This window comes from Petaurus breviceps, unplaced genomic scaffold, assembly GCF_028583685.1.
Source record: "Petaurus breviceps papuanus isolate PSGF00001 unplaced genomic scaffold, PetGlider_PUasm1.0 129, whole genome shotgun sequence".
Lineage (NCBI taxonomy): Eukaryota > Metazoa > Chordata > Mammalia > Diprotodontia > Petauridae > Petaurus > Petaurus breviceps.
Window position 1 is genome coordinate 501,016 of NW_027185665.1, and position 21,357 is coordinate 522,372.

A 21,357-nucleotide genomic window follows, 5' to 3' on the forward strand; every position below is an offset into this window, starting at 1 on the left:
TAGCCTAGGGGCAGGGAAGATCTTCAAAATTTACATTCTTATTACATGTGTCAAAAGCTAGGGCTGGGGTGAGTTGAGGGTATATTCTTGTCTCAGAAAAGCTGATAAGCAAGACACCTGGGGTAAATAGCTGGAGAGCCTATGAAGCTAATTTGGGGCCAGCTAGATACAGCAGAATAGATTGGTCTTTACTTAGCTTGGCTTCCAAGCAGATGAAGCATTAGGTTAGGATAAGATGGCAGGGAGTTCAAATAGAGTACCTGGAAAAGCTGTTGCTTGGATAATGTGCCCAGGGGCAATTTAGAAAGTGCTGAAGTCATTAGGAGATCATGTCATTCTTGCAAATTATTAAGTCGCTACTGAGGGATCCTCCTTGGTGACTGGTATCAGTACTGGACAGCCCTTTAGATGTATATAAAGGAGAAAATGTATGTTTGGGGCTGAATTGTGAACTACAGAAATGCTGGCCTTCAGCAAGCAGCAACATCCATAGAATTTTGTTTTCTCTTAGCTTTTCTTTCACTTGTAAGAAGTTGATCTAAATCTGTCCTCTTATTGAATATTTTTTTCAGACTGGATTTTTTCGCCTACAACATGGAGACTATTTCATTGAACCTGTTAAAATGCATCCACTGGCTAAAGGAAAGCATCACCCACATATCATTTATAAGAGACAAATACACTCAGATTCTCTGTGGAAGAAGTGGGGCTCTCTAGAACAAAAGGAACCTGCCTGTGGATTAAACGGTATGGGGACCTTCCATTTTTCTACAATTTGAGAGGGGTAGTTGGGAAGTAGGTATTGAAAGTGGGATCTTTAGGAAACAAGGTGTTTATCCTAAAATGCTCTTTCTTGTATAGCCCTGTTTATATTGTCTCTTCTTCATTCAAAAAATTTCAATTTCCAGACCTTGTCATAATTTGTTTTTTCTAAATTGCCTTACTTGTTTGTGCTAAAGTTTCTTCTTTTGTGAAATGGAAGAAAAGAACTTGTAAGTTCTCTGAACATAATGAGTGATGCTATTGATCAGAACGGTGAATTATTTTTAAAGAAGTAAGGAAGTATTTTGGGAAGTGGATGTTAGGAATAAAAGACATTTTGGTGATTTTTAACATTACAGATACAAAACATTTGGCTTTTATATTATCAGAAAACTTTTCACATTTATTTGTCATAAGACTAGATCACTGGATCTCAAAGTATAGTCTGTGGATCCCTGGGGGTCTCCAAGATCTTTTCAGGAATTCTACGTGGTTAAAATTATTTTCATCATAATATTAATACATTTAAATTTCTAATATGGTAAATATTGGTAGATATAACCCGCATAAACAAAAGCTCTTTAGGGGTCCTCAGTACTTTTTAAGAGTGTAAAAATGTCTTGATATCAAAAAGTTTGAGAATCACCGAACTCAATAAATATTTGACAATACACATGGCATAGGTATAGTAAAGAGAGGACTGGATTTGACAGCAGGACCCCTGGGTGTGACCTCCGGCTCTGATACTTATTACGTGTGCCCATGGACAACTCACTTCTCTTCTCTGAACCTCGGTTTCCCTATCTGTATAAATCTGTATAAATGAGGATACTTGTACTGTCACTCTCACAGAGGTGTGAGGAAAGTGTGTGGCCAATCTAGAAATGCTATATTTTGGTGAATTGTTATGATCATTTAAAGGAAAAGTGAAAAAGTCACCTTATTGTTAGGTAGTAGGTCCAATTATTACTATATTATGGCTTAGTTACTGACATCTTCCTTATTAATTTTACTTTGCATCCATACCAGGGTATCCAAGATATATCATGCTACACACAGGACGTCCATTAGATGATATCAGAGTGGTTTCAATGACACTTACTTTCACCTTGATTATGGGCTGATTTTTTGGAGGTAAACTGTGTAAAACCTCCTTTTTTTAGTATGCAGAAAGGCTGATATAGATCATTAAATGTCTCTTGAGATTTTGAAATTGCTACGAAAAGTATAGGATAAGCTCATGTTTTCGTGTGCTTAGTACATGAACCAGGTGATGTAGGTAGTACTAATTTACAGATAGTAAAACTAAAGCTTGGAGATACTTCATTGTCCCACAGATAGTAAGTTTTCAAAAAGAGATTTGAACCTGTTTGTCCCATTGTCAGTTTCTATGTACTGTCTGACACCCTGATTCTCAAAGGAAGACCCGAAGGATGGGGTGGAGTTTGTAGTACATAAGGGAGAAAGGGGGTGGCTAGGTGGCACAGACTTGGAGTTAGGAGGACCTGAGTTCAAATCTGGACTCAGACGCTTGACATACTTACTAGCCGTGTGACCTTGGTCGAGTCACTTAACTCCAATTGCCCTTCCTTCCCCCATCCAAAAAGGAAAAACAAACAAACAAAAAACACAAGGGAGAAGAAACTTGAGTTGCAAGGGAGAAATTGGCTAACAATGAGGAAACTAGGAAAAGGCAACTCTGAAAAAGGCTTGGGAAGGTTAGTCAGTCATTCATCAAGCATTTATTAAACACCTGCATCTACAATGTGTCAGACACTGTGCTAAGCACTGGGAATACAAAGAAAGAAAATTAAATTAACAGTCTCTGATCTCAAGGAGCTCCCAGTCTAATAGGAGAGACAATATGCAAGGAACTGTGCATGAGACATACAGGGTAAATTGTAGGTAAATTCAGAGGGAAAGCACTAGCATTGAGAGGAATTGGAAATGGCTTCCTGTAGAAGGTGGGATTTGAAAGAAGCCAGGAGTCAGAGAAGAGGAAGGAGAAAATTCTAGGTATGGGGGAATAGCTGGTGAAAATGCACCATGTTGGGAGGTGGAGTGTCTTACGTGAGGAACAGCACAGCATCAGAAAATGAGAGGTTACTCTCAGAGGAGAGGTAAGGACAGAAGTTGGCATTTAAGTTGATTAACATCTCTGAGGCCCCCAAAATAAGAGTATTAGCAGCTTTGTGATGTTGGCATAGCCTCTATGTACCAAAGCAAATCAAGAGAATGAATAAGATGTCTTCTGGAGGTGTTGATCTTTGATTTCCTATCCTTTAAAGTTATTGTTTCCATCTCCCTTATTTGACAAGTTGTCTCAGACAGAGCCATACCGTTTGAAGGACATTTACTTGATGTCCATAGCCCAGCTGAAAGTCTCTCCCTCCAGCAACATATTTCTCTGTATTGGTACTCCCCAAAACATTTCTATCTTCAGACTTACTGCAAATTGTTTGTATATAAATTTGAATTGTTACCATCCTTATCATTATCAGTTTGGTTTTTTTTCTTCATATTATTTGATGGAATAAAATAAATTTATGTTTTTATTCTTTCTGTTTTTTTCCCATCTTTTTTGATGGGGTTCACATAGAAATGTTCTTACATATCCTGCTACTATTCTTTTAGATTCAAAGTGTAGTGGACTATTGTGCAGGTGGATTAAGTGATTTCTTTGTGTAAATAAATAATAAAGAGTTTGGGGATGAGAAGCAAATCAGTGCAATATATTCAGTATCCAAAATATAGAAGCAAATTATCATAGCTTTGTAGTGTTTGACAGACCTAGAGACCACAAATACTCGGATAAGGAGCCCACTACTAGACAAAAATCTGTGGTGAATCTGAAAAGCAGGCTGGCATAAATTAGATTTAGATAAAGATTTCATACCACATGCCGCAATGGATAGATGACCTAGATATGAAAGGTTGTACCACAAACAAATTAGATGAGCAAGGAAAAAAAATATTTTATAACTGTGGGCAGAGAAAAAGTTAATGAGCAAAGAAGAAATAGAGATGCTTACCAAAGATAAATGGAAAATATTATTTTTTTTTTCACAAGCAAAATCAGTGCAGTTAAAATTAGAAGGGAAATTGTTAACTAGGGACAGACCTTGGCAATAAGTTTCCCTGATATAGGTCTGTTATTCAAGATTTATGAGGAACTGATTAAAATATTTAAGGATGGCAACCATTGCCTAATAGATAAATGGCCAAAGAATATGAACATGCAGTTCTCAAAGGGAATACATTTGTCTACCAATAAAAGTGAAAAATGCTTTAATATCATTAAATATTGATAAGAGACACAATAATTAATCTTTAGTAATGGAAATGAAAATTAGAACAGTGACATTGCATCTCATCCTTGTCATATTGGTAAAAATGACTTAAAAAGGAAATGATGATTGTTGAAAGGCTATGGGAAAATGGGCCCTTTGGTCCACTGTCTCCTTAGGAGATGCCGCTTTTTATATCAATTGTTCTTGACATTATTCAATTAGTGGTATGTTTTCAATAGAGAATAATTTTCCATGTAGACATCAGATATTGTAGCATACTGGTTCTCTAAGTGTGGTATGGAGACCTCTGTGGGTCCCTAAGAACCTTTCAAGGGGTTTGTGAGGTCAAAACTCTTTTTAACATAATACTAAGGTATTTAATTACTAATATGGTAAATATCAATAGATACAACCCACATAAACAAAAGTTATCTGAAGAGAGGGATAGATTCAATATTTATTAAAATATTATTTATTTCAGATTTTTCTTTTTAAACCTTGAGTTCCAAATTCTCCATCCCCCATCAGTCATCCCCACCCACTGTGAAGAGAAGCAAAATCATATCAATTATGCATGTGAAAGCATGCAAAATATATTTTCATTTTGGCTGTATCACAGAAAAGTGAAAACATATAGAAAGTGAGAAAATTATGCTTCAGTTTGCACTCAGAGTTCATCATTTCTCTCTCTGGAGGTGGATAGTGTTTTTTTTTTTCATTATGAGTCCTTTGAAATTGTCTTAGGTCATTGTATTGATTAGAGTTGCCACATCTTTCACAGTTGATCATCATTACAACATTGCTATTACTATGCACAATGATCTCCTGGTTATAGGTCTTGCCATGTATTTCTTGAACCCATGCCCTCCTCATTTCTGATAGCACAATGTTACTCTATCACAATCCTTATGCCATGAATTGTTCAGCCATTCCCCAATTAATGAGCTTTCCTTCAATGTTCAATTCTTTGCCACCACAAAAAGAACTGTCATAAATATTTTTACAAATGGGCCTTCCCCTGTTTATTTATCTCTTTGGGACAAAAACCCAGTAGAGGTATTGGTGGAATAAAGGGTATGCACAGTTTAATAGTCCTTTGGGCACAGTTCCAAATTATTCTCCAGAATGATTGGAACAGTTCACAACTCTACCAACAATTTATTAGTGTACTTATTTTCCCTCATTCTCAGTAGCATTTTTTGTTTCTGATAGGCATGATGTAGTATTTCAGAGTTGCTTTAATTTTTATTTCTCTTATCTATGCTGATTTCGAGCATTTTTTATATGCTTATAGACAACTTTGATTTCTGCTTCTGACAACTGCCTATTCATATCCTTTGTCCTCAATAATCTTTAAGAGTTTAAAGAACTTCTAGTGTATTTATTATTCTTGGATCTCTTTTATACAATTGCAGTATATGAATAATCCAAGAATGTGGATCTTAGTCAAAGGCTTTGGGAGAATCAATAAAGTAATGTAAATGATGTAGTAATTTGTGGCATTTTGGAGCAGCATTTCCAGTATCGGATCCATAATGAATTTCTCTTTTTACTCATAAAACTCTTTGGCATTCCCTTTTGGTTCCCCAACCAATACATTGTTTTCTTTTAACTATTTATAGATTTTTTTTTTTGAGAATACAAGCTGCAAATGCTTTGTATGATGTGCATAAACATTTAATTGAATATATTTGTTGGAGGGGTTATTGATATCCTTATTTTTTTGGTAATAAATATGTAATACTTTCTGTTAAGGAAGATGAGATCAAATGCAATGAGAAGCCACAATGCCAGAGGACCAATAACAAAACATGTTATTCAGCTCTTGACAGAAAGGTGATGGACCCGGGGGCAGAATGAAAAATGGTTTTTGCCTGTTGCCAATGGAGGAATTTCTTTTACTTGACTATTCATATTTGGGTATTGCTTTTCTTGTTTTGTCTTTTTCCAGTGGGAGGGAGGTAGGAAGGAGAGAAAATGAATTTTCATTAATAGAAAAAATAAAATTTAATCAAAAATTTAAAAAAAACCCTCAAAGATATGTGAAGTCAGGTTTGTATCTGAGAGCAAGTCGGTAAAATGTGTTGCTAATAATTCATGGAGCACACTGAAGTGTTTGAACTGATAATTATGGATTTTATTTAGACCTACTATTTGTCTATTTGAACAGTGAAGCTGAGGGGTGGAGTCAAGATGGCAGAGTAGAAACAGGACTTCCGTGGGGCTCTGGCTTTCACCTCCCCCAATTCATGTAAAAGGTGACTCTGAAGAAACTTTGGAGCTACAGAACTAACAAAATGACACAGAGAAGGTAACCTCCCACTGAGGACAGCCCAGCAAGCTGGCAGGCCAGCACAGCCCTCTAGGAGCTTACCCCAGCCCCCTGCAAGCCAGAAGTTTTAGCCTCAGGGTGGGCTTGACCAGCCACTGGCTGGAGGGACTTCAGATCAACAGCAGCTATGATGGTTTCCAGAATTGCCAACACATAGATGCTAAGGAAAAAGTGAGAGGTCAGTGCAGTGTGGACTTTGGGATCCAGTAGTTGGGAGTGTGGTCAGCTTTTGCCCCCAGGGCAAGAAGCTGCTAGGCGCTGGCTGTGCAGCCACAGACATGTGGCTGCTTCAGCTCCTGGCCTGCAGAGTATAGGGGGACCAAGCACCAGTCTGAGGGATAATCGCTCTTGATTTAACTTGCTTGGATCTGGATTGCAGTCTAGGGTGGAGGTCCTGGGGTATGCAACCGGCATGTGGAGGCTTCAGAGAGGGCACCCAAACCCAGCATTTGGGATGAAGCTCCCCTGTCTGATGGCAGAGACATACTGTGGCAAAAAGCTCAAAAGTCAAGTAATTGAGTGGCAACATGAACAGGAAAAGGAAGCAAAACAAACAGAGAAACCCAACTTTACATTCCTATTTTGGGGGCAAAAAGGATCAAAGCATAGAACAGGAGGAATACAGTGAAGTCAGAACTCCTGCACCAAAAGCTTCCAAGAAAAATATGAGCTGGTTACAGGCTACAGAGGACCTTAAGAAGGATTTTGAAAAGCAAATAAGAAGTGGAGGAAAAATTGGGAAGAGAAATGAGAACAATGCAAGAAAATTATGAAATGAGAGTCAACAACCTGACTGAAGAAAATAACACCTTAAAAATAGGCTAACTCAAATGGCAAAAGAGGCTCAAAAAGCCAATGAGGAGAAGAATGCCTTAAAAAGCCAAATTTGCCAGATGGAAAAAGAATCTCAAAAGCTCACTGAAGAGAATCATTCCTTCACAATTAGATTGGAGCAAATGGAAGCTAGTGACTTTATGAGAAATCAAGATACTATTAAACAGATCCAAACAAATGAAAAAATAGAAGCCACTGTGAAATATCTCATTGGGAAAACCCCTGTCCTGGAAAATAGATCCAGGAGAGATAATTTAAAAGTTATTGGACTACCTGAAATCCATGATCAAAAAAAGAACCTAGAAATCATCCTTCAAGAAATTCTCAAGGAAAACTGCCCTGATGTTTTAGAACCAGAGTACAAAATAGAGGTTGAAAGAATCCATTGATCACCTCCTGAAAAAGATCCCCAAAAGAAAACTCCTAGGAATATTATAGCCAGGATTCGGAATTCCCAGATCAAGGAGAAAATATTACAAGCAGCCTGGAAGAAACAATTTGAATATTGTGGAAACACAATCAGGATAACCCAGGATCTGGAAGCTTCTACACTGAGGGATTGAAGAGCTTGGAACATGTTATTTCAGAGGTCAAAGGAGCTGGGATTAAAACCAAGAATCACCTACCCAGCAAAACTGAGTGTCATGTTTCAGGGGAAAATGTGGTCATTCAGTGGAATAGAGGACTTTCAAGTATTCTTGATGAAAAAACCAGAGTTGAATAGAAAATCTGACATTCAGATACAATAAGCAAGAGAACCATGAGAAGGTAAACAGGGGAAAAAATCACAAGGAACTTATCAAAGTTTAACTATTTATATTCCTACATGGAAAAATTATAATTGTAACTGATGAAACTTTTCTCACTATGAGAACAGTTGAAGGGAATAGAGATACACACACATATACATACACATATATATAATATATATATACATATATATCTGTATAGAAAGGTATATGTGCGTATGAATACATATGTGAATGCATGTATATATGTTTATGGGTATACATAGATAGAGGTCACAGGACCAATTTAATAGGAAGGGATTGTACTTAAAAGGTGAAATTAAGAGGTGAGAGGAATATAATGAGAGGAGATGGGGAAAGACAGAATGGGGTAAACTATCTCATATAGAAGAGGCAAGGGAAAATGGTTATAATGGAGGGGAAGAACAGGAAAGCAAAAGGGAATGGGTCAACCTTATTCTCATTGAATTTGGCTTAGGGAGGGAATGACATACAAACTAAATAGGGTATCTCACCCTACAGGAGAGTAGGGGGGAAGGGGATGAGATAAGGGATGGTCGAAGGGAGGGAAGTTGGAAGCACCCACTTTTGAAAAGAGACCGGATCAAAGTAGAGAATAGAACAAGTGGAAGGTGAGATAGGAGGGAGGAAAATATAGTCAGTCTTTTACAATATATCCAGTATGGAAATGTTTTGCATAGCTACACATGTAAAACCTATACTGAATTGCTTATCTTCCCATTGAGAGTGGATCACAAGGGAGGAAGGGAATGAATCTGGAATTCAAAGTCTTAAAATCAAATGTTTAATATATATACATATATACTATTATTAATGATTATTTTACATGTAACTGGGAAATAAGCTATACAGGCACTGGGGCATAGAGATCCACCGTGTCCTACTGGAAAGTCGGAGGGGGTATGGGAGAAGATATGGGAGAGAGCAGATTGGAAGAGGGGCTATCCTGTGGGATCGTTATTTTAGGGTTGTGGGTAGGGGAAAACCAGGGGGGAAATTTGTAACTAAAAATCTTGTGCAAATGAATGATGTAAACTAGAAGTTAATAAAGCATTTGATTAAAAGATAAAAAACAGTGAAGCTAGAATTCATCACCTTTGATGTAATCATTTTGCCATTAATTATCATTATTATATCACCACCACCATTGATCTCATCATCTGCATCATTATTGCTTCTATATAGTGACCTAATGATGAGAAGTCTCTTCTAGGATGAGGTATGGGGTTCCTTTGTCTGTTCTTGCTTTCTGCTGATGGATTCCCAGCACCAAGTTCATGCATTATAGGATGTGAGGCAAATTAAGACTTAGCCCTGGATGGCCCAGTTTATGAGCCAAAGGAAGGGAGCCACCAAAGAGGTTCCCACTGAATCAGGGCGAACCCACCCCATTTGGATACTCACCAGGAAAGACCATGCTTTCAGCTAGTGGGGAGTAAAACATCCATCATGTTTTATAAGTCTCAGAGAGAACTGAGGCAGACAGTGTAGAGGAGGAAGTCAGGCAGCATGAGGAAGAGTCTAGGAAGAAGAGCACAGAGAGTCACTTACATAACCGCAAATTGGAACTGGAAGCACTCAGGCAGCATGATCCTGTATCAAGTGGAGGCGTACCTAAGGGTGATGGTTTTAGTGTCCCATTTTCATAAAATTTTGGTGGCAAGTGATAGACTAGCTCTTTTTTTTGGGGGGGGGAGGCAAGGCAATTGGGGTTAAGTGACTTGTCCAAGGTCAAACAGCTACTAAGTGTGTCAAGTGTCTGAGGCCAGATTTGAATTTAGGTCCTTCTGAATCCAGGGCTGATGCTCTATTCACTGCACCACCTATCTGCCCCTGGTCTAACTTTTATCCATCCCACCTTGGAGCAAGTTCATTAACATCAATGTCCTCTCAAAGTTACCAATTTCACTCTGCAGATCCTTAATTGCATAATATTTTACTGGGCTTCACTATGCATGCCTGGAACTTATCTGCAGTTTATAAACTGAGAGAAGTTAGTGAGTTCGAGGGCTGCTAAAATGGAATCTAGGTGGCTTCCCCTAATTAGCACAGTGTCAGGATGTATGTTTATATATGTGTGTATGTGTAGGTGTGTATATAAATATGTAGACATCCACATGTGTATACATATATAAACATATATGTGTGTATATATAATAAAGTTGCCGTTCCAGCAAATAGAACCTCTCTTCTGCATTGGATAGCAAGAAATCACTTTTTTCTCACCGTTTTTGCCTCTACAGGTAATTTAAAGGCTTGTGAGATGCCCGAAGAGAAGAAACACATATACCACATTTGCCTTTCCCTTGATAATCCCAACATTTCCCCTCTTTTGGGCATCCCGCAGGTCATCCCATCTTCCAAATGCCAAGAAATGCCCACACAGAGCAGCAATGTCTTCTCTTCCACTTTAGAGATTTTCTTGGGTTACCTGAATCCTGATATTTACTCCTGTGTGATCTTGGGCAAAGTACCTTCCCTCTTTAGACTTCAGTTTCTTCACCTACAAAATTAAGTATTTGCATTTAATGCTCTCTCAGTTCCCTAGCTCATGTTTGCTGAACTGAATTCTACCTCTAAAACCTGTCATCTTTCCTTCTTTGGTAAAGGAACTACCTTTTAGTATCTTATTTCCAGTTTTAAATACATTAGCAAAAGTCACTGCCCTTCCTTCTTAAATCTCCCTGACTAAATACCTTCTCTGCTTTTTGGCAGTGATGTTCACCTGCTTCTAAAGTACTGCTGGGTTGCCCTACTTATAGTAATACTTGTGTGTTTATCATATTTTATTTTGCATCATCTCCTCAACTCGATTGTAAGTTCCTTGAGGATAAGGATACTTCTACTTATTCAGAGGTGTGCTGGAGCTAGCTTTGACCAATTTGCAAGAACTATTGTTAAATTTTCAGTGTGAGCCTTTATGTCCTATAAATGGTAAATGCTGCAGATCAGGCTTGTTCTGCTGATAATGTAGGCTTAAGAAAATGTTATTAGTGCATTTAATAATAACTAATAAGCCTGATTGTTAACATTTGCCAGCACTCTCTGTCTTGTTAGTAGACATTGCTTGAGCTCAGTAAGAATGCAGTAGAAAGCTCAGGGAATGAAGTCATCATCATACCAGAGGCCTGGTAACTGGAGACTAATAAAAACAACAATAACTGACATTTATGTAGCACTTCAAGTTTTGCGAAGTGCTTTCCAGCCATCAGGGCAGCTAGATGGGGCAGTGGATAGAGCACCAGGCCTCAAGTCAGGAAGCCTCATCTTTGTGATTTTAAAGGTGGGCTCAGAAACTTACTATAACCTTGGGCAAGCCACTAAGTCCTGTTTGCCTCAGTTTCCTCATCTGTCAAATGAGGAGGAAATGGCAAACCATTCCAGTGTCTTTCTTTGCTGAGAAAACCTCAAATGGGGTCACGAAGAATTGGACACAACTGAATGGCAACAAATTACACCCATTATTTCATTTAAGCTTCACAACACTCTTGGCCTTATTCCTTTTGGTAATTATCCTGTCATTTGGCACCAGGCCTTGCACAACTTGTGAGTCTTTAAAAGAGCAGAAGAGTGGAGAAAGCTGAGGAAAAAAATGGCTTCATTTGGTACCCATTCTCGAGTAGAAGGTCTGTTCCCTGGAAGGGCAAGTCTGGTGATGAATGTGCCACCCAGGCTGCATTCTTTAAATATTTGAATGAATGGCTGATAAGCCTCCCAATAGATATGTTGAACTATTTTTTAAAAGTCTAATCCAACTAACTAGTCCTCTGTCTAGATCACTTTGGATTGTGCAGGGACCACCTTAGTGTATTAACAGGTACCTTTCTGATTAGAGGGGCCTGCCTGATCCATGGGATAGAAGGTGTGTTAGGGGGTGAAACAAGAATGTTCACTATCACCTCTGTAATTCAATTTGGTACTAGAAATGTTAGCTGTAGCAAAAAGAGAAGAAAAAGAAATGGAAGGAATTAGAATAGGCAAAGAAGAGACCAAGTTATCACTCTTTGCAGATTATATGATGATATATACTTAGAGAATCCTAGAGAATCAAGTAAAAAACTACTTGAAATAATAAATAACTTTAGCAAAGTTGCAGTATATAAATTAAACCCACATAAATCCTCGGCATTCCTATATATTTCTAATGAAGACCAACAGGAAGAAATAGAAACAGAAATTTCATTTTAAAGTTACTGTAGTCATTATAAAATATTTGTGAGTCTACCTACCCAAACCTAGGAATTATATGAACACAATTATAAAACATTTTTTCACACAAATAAAGTCAGATCTAAATAATTGGGAAAACATAAGTTGCTTGTGGTAAAGTCAAGCTAACATAATAAAAATGACAATTTTACCTAAAATTATCTATTTAGTGTTAGACCAATCAGATTACCAAAAATTATTTTATAGTGCTAAAAAACATAATAAAAAAATGTGTCTGGAAGAACAAAAGGTCCAGAATATCAAGGGAGATAATGAAAAGAAATGCTAGGGAAGGCAGCCTAGCCATACCAGATCTTAAATAGTATTATAAAGCAGCAGTCATCAAAACTACTTGGTACTGGCTAACAAATAGAGTGGTGGATCACTGGAATAGGTTAGGTACACAAGACACAGTAGTCAATGACTATAGGAATCCACTGTTTGATAAACCCAAAGACTCTAGCTTCTAAAATAATAAGTCACTATTTCAGGGTGGCTAGGTGGCGCAGTGAATAGAGCACCGACCTGGAGTCAGGAGGACCTGAGTTCAAATCCAGCCTCAGACACTTAACACTTACTAGCCATGTGACTTTCACTTAACCCCAATTGCCCTGCCCTCCCCCCTCCAAAAAGCAAAAAAACAAACAAAAAAAACTCACTAGTTGATAAAAACTGCTGGGAAAACTGGAAAATAGCATGGCAGAAACTGGGCAGAGATCAATATCTTACACTGTATACCAAAATAAAGTCAAAATGGGTTCACAATTTAAATATAAAGGCTGATACTATCAGCAATCTGGGAGAGCAAGGAATAGTTTACTTGTCAGATTTATGGAGAAGGGAAGATTTTATGACCAAACAAGTGATAGAGAGCATTACAAAATGCAAAATGGATAATTAAATTGAAAAGTTTTTGTGCAAACAAAGCCAATGCAACCAAGATTAGGAAGGAAGTAGATAACTGGGAAAGAGTTTTTACAACCAGTGTCTCTGATAAAAGTCTCATTTCTAAAATATACAGAGAACTGAATCAAATTTATAAGAATACAAGTCATTCCCCAATTGATAAATGGTCAAAAGATATGGCCAGGCAGTTTTCAGAAGAAGAAATTAAAGATATCTATAGTAATATGAAAAGCCGTTCTAAATCACTGTTGATTAAAGAAACGCAAATCAAAACAATTCTTAAGTACCGCATCTCATTGGTCAGATTGGCTAACATGACAAAACAGGAAAATGATAAATGCTGGAGATGTGGGAAAATTGAAACATTAATGTATTGTTGGTGGAGTTGTGAACTGATTCAGCGATTCTGGAGAGAAATTTAGAACTACACTCAAAGGACTGTAAAAATGTGCATACCTTTTATCCCAGCAAGACTACTTCTAAGGCTGTATCCCAAAGAGATCATAGAAGTGGGTAAAGGACCCATGTGTACAAAAATATTTATAGCGGCTCTTTTTGTGGTGTCAAAGAATTGGAAATCAAGAGAATGCCCATCCATTGGGGAATGGCTGAACAAGTTGTGGTATATGAATGTAGTGGAATACTACTGCGCTATAAGAAATGAGGAGCAGACGGACTTCATAATAACCTGAAGAGACTTATATAAACTAATGCTGAGTGAGAGGAGCAGAAGTAGGAGAACTTTGTACACAATTACAGACACATCACATCTGTGATGACTGACTTTGATAGACTGAGCTCCTCTCAGCAATGCAAGGTTGTAAGCCAACTCCAAAGGACTCATGATGGAAAGAGTCATCCACATCCAGAGAAAGAATTATGGAGGCTGAATGCAGATGGAAGTAAACTACTTGCTTTCTTTTGTTTTGTTCTTTCTTGTTCATTCCATGGGTTATAATCCTTCTTTACAACTTGACTACTGTTTAATGTGAAGGTATTTGTAGACCCTATATTAGATCGCATACCTCCTTGGCAGGGCAAGAAAATTTGGAACTCAGCATGTGGAACTGAATGTTGTAAACTAAAAGTAAATAAATTTAAAAGAAAAAAAAGGAAAGTGCATTAGTTAGTGAGAGAATAGGGCTCAATAATTATAAACCTATGCTTATCTCTTAATCTCCTTTCCACATGTCTAAGTAGAATGCTATATCATGATTTACTTCCAGTTAAATGTAATGTAAGTACCTTTACACATACCATCAAACAATTGTATCCTAACAGACTCGAAGCAACTTGTTCCTGCATTCTGTTTCATATTTGAGACTCAAGTATGGATTGAGATAATACATCTCTCTATAGGTTTTACATACATTTTCATGTCTTGACCTTATTACAAAGTATCTTTCTTGTAGCTTCAACCTCTCTCCTCCCAATCTTTTCTCCATTGAACAGATACAAGTAAGTCAGTTCAAATTTTGTGATATATTTTTATGTATTTGAGAGTCTATTCGGTTTCACATTTTATCCAGGATTACATTTCAATGAGTCATAAAGTGATACATTTTTTCTCATCTTTCTTGGCTTCTAAGCTCATTTAAAATACTTCATTTCAAAATTTTCCAAACTGCTTGCTGATAGTCACATCTTTTTCTCATTAGAGTAGCAGGAAATACATCTTGGGAGGCAGGGGATATATCAAAGCAATGGAAACTGGAATGTGGTTTGATTTTGAACCAAGATGAAAAGAACAATAGCAATAGCTAGGTAGGAATTATCAGGAATCAGCAAGTTGCCGGTAGATAGAGTGGTGATTAGAGCATGAGACTTCAGTCAGAAAGACCCAAGTCCATATCCTTCCTCAGACACTTGTTAGCTATGCCACCCTGGGCAAGTGATCAAACCACTGTCACATTCAGTTTCTCCATCTGTAGGATGGGAATAATGACAGCACCTCCCCCAGGGTGTTGTGAAGATCAAACAAAATAACACATAAAGTCAGGGGCAGCCAGGTGGCTCAGCGAGTAAGAGCACCGGCTCCAGTGTTGGGATGACCTGGGGATCGAATCCAGGCTCAAGACACTTAGCACCATACCCAGAAATAACTGGCCGTGTAACCTTGAGCAAGTTACTTAACCCCGATTGCTTAAAAAAAAAAAACACATAAAGTGCTTTGTATGCGATGTAGCATCACATACTATTATCACATACTGTTCTCATCTCCATCTCTCTTCCTCCTACCCCCAACCTATAATTTTGCCTGGATAGTTCATTTTTTACAATTGCTCAAGGCTCACTTTCCTGAACCATCCTAACCCACAGTGATCTTTCCCTTGTTTTGAGTTTATTCCTAATTCAGGGTCAGTATCATGGAGCCCCAAAACAATCTAATCTACTTTCTTTTTCTCTTTTAAAAATATTATTTATTTTTGTAAATAGCATTTTATTTTTCACTATTACATGTAAAGATAAGTTTTCAACATTCATTTTAATAAGATTTTGAGTTTCAATTTTTTTTTCTCCTTCCCTCCCTCCCTTAACCCCTCTCCCAGGCAGCAAGCAATCTCATATAGGCTATCCATGTACAATCATGTTAAACATATTTTGACATTAGTCATAAACTTTCTTTCTCTCAATCTGTTCTTAACCTAGCTCCTTCTTCACCCTTAAGAAACACCTGGTATCAATTTCAAATAGACTAATTCATAGTATTCATGGCTATACTGGAAAATCAAAAGCCATAGATTGTAGTTACTTAGCCGTAGAGCTACCAAAAATAGACAGAGTCAGCATTTGTTAAGTACTTAACTCTATGCCAGGCACTGTGTTAATAGCTGTGGGACCATGAGAAAATTGCTTCATTTCCACGAGCCTTGGTTTTTTCATGTATATGTGTGCATCTCTCTCTGTCTCTGTGTCTCTGTGTTTGTCTCTTTCACTGTGTCTGTGTCTCTCTCTGTCTCTGTTTCTGTCTCTGTTTTTCTGTCCCTCTGTCTATGTCTCTGTGTGTGTGTGTGTGTGTGTGTGTCTGTCTGTCTCTGTCTCTTGCCTGTATAGGCTATTAGTTTGTGTGTGTGTATAGAGACACACACCTTCCTTTATATAATCTTAGCAACAGATAATCAAGAAGTAGGCAGGGTTTTGGCCCCCGCCCCATCACTACCACCCCAGTATAGAACTTTATAATGAACCAACTAGGGCCTAATTGTATATTTCCCACTCAGGGCCAGAATTGGTCTCTAAGTGTGGGTGTCCCTGAGTCTGATGATGAAAGTAAAAGACCTCTAGGTTGAACTGGGAAGTAAAGGGATGTTGAGTAAGGGAGTTTTTTAAAACAGTTGTTAAACTGGACATCTTGGCTCTATGTTGAATTGTATCTTCTTTCCCCTAATGAGAGAGAAAAGCAGCCCTGATCTCTGGCCCTTTATCTGTTTCACCAGCTAAAGTTTAAAGAGGGCAGATCCATATTTATCACTTTGGGCATAAACTCTATCACATAAATAGGGAAATGACTGAATATAGAAGCAGGTATAGAGATAGCACTCTATACCTTGCCAAGAGCTTTCTTCACAGCAGCTCTGGGCAGGAAGTAGCACAAACTTTATTAACTTCATTTTTATATATTGAAACTCAGAGGGTTGCCTTAACTTACCCATGATTGCATAGCTTGTTAGTGACAAAAGCAGAATTTAAACTCAGGACTCCCTATCTATGTCTGATGGGCATTCACTATCCTGTGCCACGCTAAATACCAGGCACATAGTGAAGAGCTGCTGAATTGAGTGGATCCAAACTTTGAAATGTCAAGGGCAACTCTCTCTAGCTAGGTAGTATTTTGTGAAAAATAAATTTCTGAATTAATTAAGATTTGGGGCTAAATGAAGAACATTATGGACATGAATACCCGCCTTCCTTTCTTTCTCTACAGAGGGTGATGAATGCCAGAGCCTGTCTAGATGGGGGTGGTTGTAAGTGTGCATGGCGCCTACTGCACATGCCCAGGAGGGGCCATGTCAGAGTTCCTCAGTTTTCTCTATCCAGAAACTCTTCTTAGGTTAACCTGGTTTGCTCTGAGCTTTGGTCATTCCTAGAGCATTGATCTATCTACATTCTCCAGTTTCTTTTCTTCCAAGTGAGATTTTCATGCATCTGGTCATGCAGAAAGACTTCCTTATACCAGCTATATCTTCTTAGTGGACAGAAGAACTGAAAATGATTTTATTTTTCTATGTGACATGCTTTATCAGCTCTGAGTGTTTTCTTGCCAAAATGGCTACAAAGAAACAGACACAAACACCATAGGTGTTGTGTGTTTTGTGTATGAGCTGCCAAAAGAGAGAACCCTTCAGATTTTAGTATTAAGATTTCCTGAGGGTCCTTTCTGAGTGTATATAAGTGTTGTTGATAGCCTCATTCTTTGGCAAAGTAGGCAGTGATGTGAAGGGTTCTAGGAAGGCCCTGTTTGCAAAAATCTCTCCCTAGCTATTGCCAAAGTCTATCAGTAATCCTTCTCTCTGAATAGTGGGTAGTTTTGTTGTGGTGGGCACTCTGCCCATCCACAAACTGTTGAGGTTTCATGACATGTTGTGGAGGAGCTGTCTCAAAGAATTCAGAGTCAGACCACCTCTAATCTAAGAATAGGCATTTATAGAGACTGATGCCTCTCGTGAAGCTGGCTAAGTTCTAAGAGGAACCAGGAACTTCACAGAAAGCAAGATGGATTTTTAAAGGGTAAAGATGCTGATTACACAATCACAATTTGCATAGAATATAAGCATAAGATTAATGTTAAAAAGGCAGGAGGATTTTGCTAAGGGATTAGGTAATGGAGAAGGGGTCCTATCTATGCTTCAGTGATTAAACATTTTGGTCATACTACCCTCCAACTGGTTAGCTATTGTGGTCCTGTATGGTCAAGATGGATAGTTACGTATTGTGGTCCTGTCTTGGGCTAGATGAATGGTGTGATTGTGATTGAATACAAGAACACAGCTATTTCTGTGGGAATGAGTCTGGGAGCAGCGACCAGGTAGAGGCAGTGGTTAGGTTCCCGTCATGTGGACACAGCTACAGTTTCTGTGGGAACTAAGAGTTCAGGGACACACCTGTTGTTCCAGTGAGCAGTGAGGCAAATATGAAGAAGTTAGGACATTGCCAGGGGAGGGAGGAGTGGGGGCTAGGTAGATTCAGTGGGGCTGGGCCTCTACTGAAGATAGAATATTGGGGCTGGGAGCAACTATATTAGGATTCCATCAGATTGTTGTATTTGGAGTTAGGAAAATCTGGGTTTAAATTCTACCCCTGTGATTTCCCAGCTTTGTGACCATGGGCATGTCATTTAACATCTCTGATCCTCAGTTTTCTCTTCTGTAAAATCAGGAGAATCATACTTGTAGTGTCTATTTTTCAGAGTTTTTCTGGACCTTAAAAGAGATAATGTATGTAAAGCATTTCAGCAAGAAGCTCTCTGAATTTCAGCCTTTATTATTGAGTTAAGAGGCATCATGGAAAGTGAGCTGTCCTTGGGGCCAGAATGATATGAACATAGGTCCCGATTATGACTCATTCAAGCTGAATGACCCTGGGTGAGGAACAGCACCTCTGGTCAAACCTGCAAAATCCTAAGTTGTAGAGAAGATGATAACAGGCATTTGCAGAGAAATTTCCTTCCCCAGGTATTCCCTGCACCTGTGAAATCCCAGATCTAGTCCCTGTGACTGAATTAAGCTTTACCTTGTCCAGGGTCCTTCTCTTAAACTTCCAGTGCCTTTGGACTAAGGAAAACCATAGTTATTATTCACCATTAGGCTATTGCCTAATTGGAATTAGTTTATCAAATAATTTTCTAATGACAGAAGGATTCTTTTTTATTTTTTGGAGGAGGGAAGGCAAGGCAGTTGTGATTAAGTGACTTGCCCAAAGTCACACATCTAGTAAGTGTATCAAATGTCTGATGCCAGAATTGAACTCAGGTCCTCAGGTCCTCCTGACTCCAAGGCTGGCCCTCTGTTCACTGCACCACTTAGCTGCCCTGGGAAGGATTCTTGATAAGGGTGACATGTGGGAGAAAAAGGGATGGCTGAAGTTGGAGCATGGGACATTGCCTGGGAAAAGGAGTCCTGGATAAGATACTAAGGTGGTATATAGGGAGTATATATGCACTAGATACCTGGAGGAAGGTGGTGGCAGGAAAGGAGAAGGGATACAGAGCTGGTCGATTATACTAAATGACCTCCAAGTGTCCTTCCTACTCTAAGATCCCATGATTCACTATGACTGAGTCTGTGTCTATGGGTTCTTAAAAGGAAGGACCATGAAGATGGTAGTAGAAAGAGACAACCATTCTAAACTGATTTTAATGGTCTTTGACCAGTATGATCTTGTTCTGTCAGGCTCAACAACCATGAAAAGATTTTTAAAAGACTGTGTGTGTAATTTTAGACTTTGCTTCAATTTTTTTTTAATAGAAACCCTTTTAATGACCCCTCTATGCCATGGGCTCTTGTTCCCTGTTATGTGGTCCTATGCCCTCCCATCTCGTGCCTCTTTTCAGACATCAGGTTAACATGCTAATCCAGTATTTATCTAGATGTTATCTACAGGGTCAGAATTGCACACTCTGGATAATTCACACAGCAGAGAATTATTTAATAATGTTGAGACTCAACTCTTCCTTCTAAAAGCTACTCTATTATTTTTGACATTCTTTACTTTTCATCTCCATTACTTGACCCTCACCTCTGCCACTTATTTCTAATACTGCCTGTTAAGGGTCTGAAATAGCATCAGTGGTGATCCTCCAAATATATGCCTCCCCTGACCATTGACCATTTTTCTCTGTGGGACCAGTTCACATATGCCATCGTCCATGAAGATGAAGGTCTCTGGTCTGAACCAGTGTCGAGTCCTTTTGAGTCTGCAGCACTTAAAAGTTAAGGCTTTCATTGTCTGCTGTAGGTGGGCCTGAGGGGTTAATTTCAAAGTGTAACTTCAAATGCTACACAAACATCCCTTTGTCATAAAGTATTCTTTGATTCACTGTCAGAGAATGCTGGCCTGCTTGGACCACAAGTTCAATTCAATTCAGCAAACATTTCCTGAATACCTTCTGTGTGCAAGGTACTATGGGTAGGTAGGTGCTGGGGATACAGACACAAAATAAAAACATTCCCTACTCTCAAAGAGTGTAAAAATCTACTGGGAGGGTAGGACATTCCATGTACATAGATAAGGGGATATGCTATTTAAAGAGGAGAAAATTATGAATAACTGAGGAGAGATGAGGAAAAGTTACATGAAGGAGATAGTGTCCAAGTTGAAACTTGAAGCAATGAAGACTGAAGGGCAAAGTTGAAGAAGGAGTAAGAGGCAGTGAGGCACAGTGGAAATAACACTAGATTTGGATTCAAAGAATCAGGGTTCAAATCCCCCTTCTCATGAAATTCCTTTGTAACCTTAAGCTTTACTGTTTCTTCATCTGTAAAATGAGGGAATTGAACTAGATGTTCTCTAAGACCCATTACAGTTCCAAATCTTTGATTCTCTGAGTATGTTATAGATATGGGCAGGGAGAAAGCCATTGTTCAAGATGGGAGATGGAATGGGGAATTTCAGAAAAAGTTAGTCTTAGCTTCCATGGAATATAGCAAATATGAAAGTGAGTCATAGAAATGGAAATGGGGAAGGTATGTTAGCAGCAGATTTCAAAAGAATTAAATGCCAGGCTAAAAAGCTTATATTTTATCCTGGGAGTATTAGAAAGCTACTTAAGGTTTTTGTGTAGAGGAGTGAAAATATTGAGAACTGTGTTACAGGAACATTATTTTGGTAGCTTTATGGAGGACGAATCAGAGAGGAGAGAGACTAGAAGAAAGGAGACCAACTAGGAGGCCACTGTGATAGTCAAGTGAGAGACTATGAGGGCCTGTCAGCATGGTGGCTTGGAGAGTGGAGAGAAAATGTTTTGGAAGAGTATGAGACAGGTTATGGAAGTCAAGTCAATGGATCTGTCAGATGATGACACTGAGTTAATGAATTTGAGGGACTGAGAAGAAATTCTCAACAGAAATAAAGAAGCTCGATAGAGTGGGCTAGGAGAGGAAGAAGATTAGTTCAGGTTTTGACCTGAATGGGTTTAAGATGTTTACAGGACATCTAGCTGGAAATGGTAAGGAGGCAGCTATTGATATGATGCTAGAATTCAGGAAAGACCAGTGCACGCATGGTCTCTCTCTCTCTCTCTCTCTCTCTCTCTCTC

General features: G+C 38.5%; 1 protein-coding gene across 1 annotated transcript in view; it reads left to right on the forward strand.

Moving 5' to 3' along the window:
* LOC138173525 (A disintegrin and metalloproteinase with thrombospondin motifs 12-like) overlaps positions 1-21,357 on the forward strand; it is a 594,307-nt gene that overhangs the window by 157,314 nt on the left and 415,636 nt on the right. Inside the window, exon 3 of the mRNA XM_069103549.1 lies at positions 573-747. Within this exon, the coding sequence (XP_068959650.1) occupies positions 573-747 (175 nt within the window). The remainder of the gene's footprint in view (positions 1-572; positions 748-21,357) is intronic.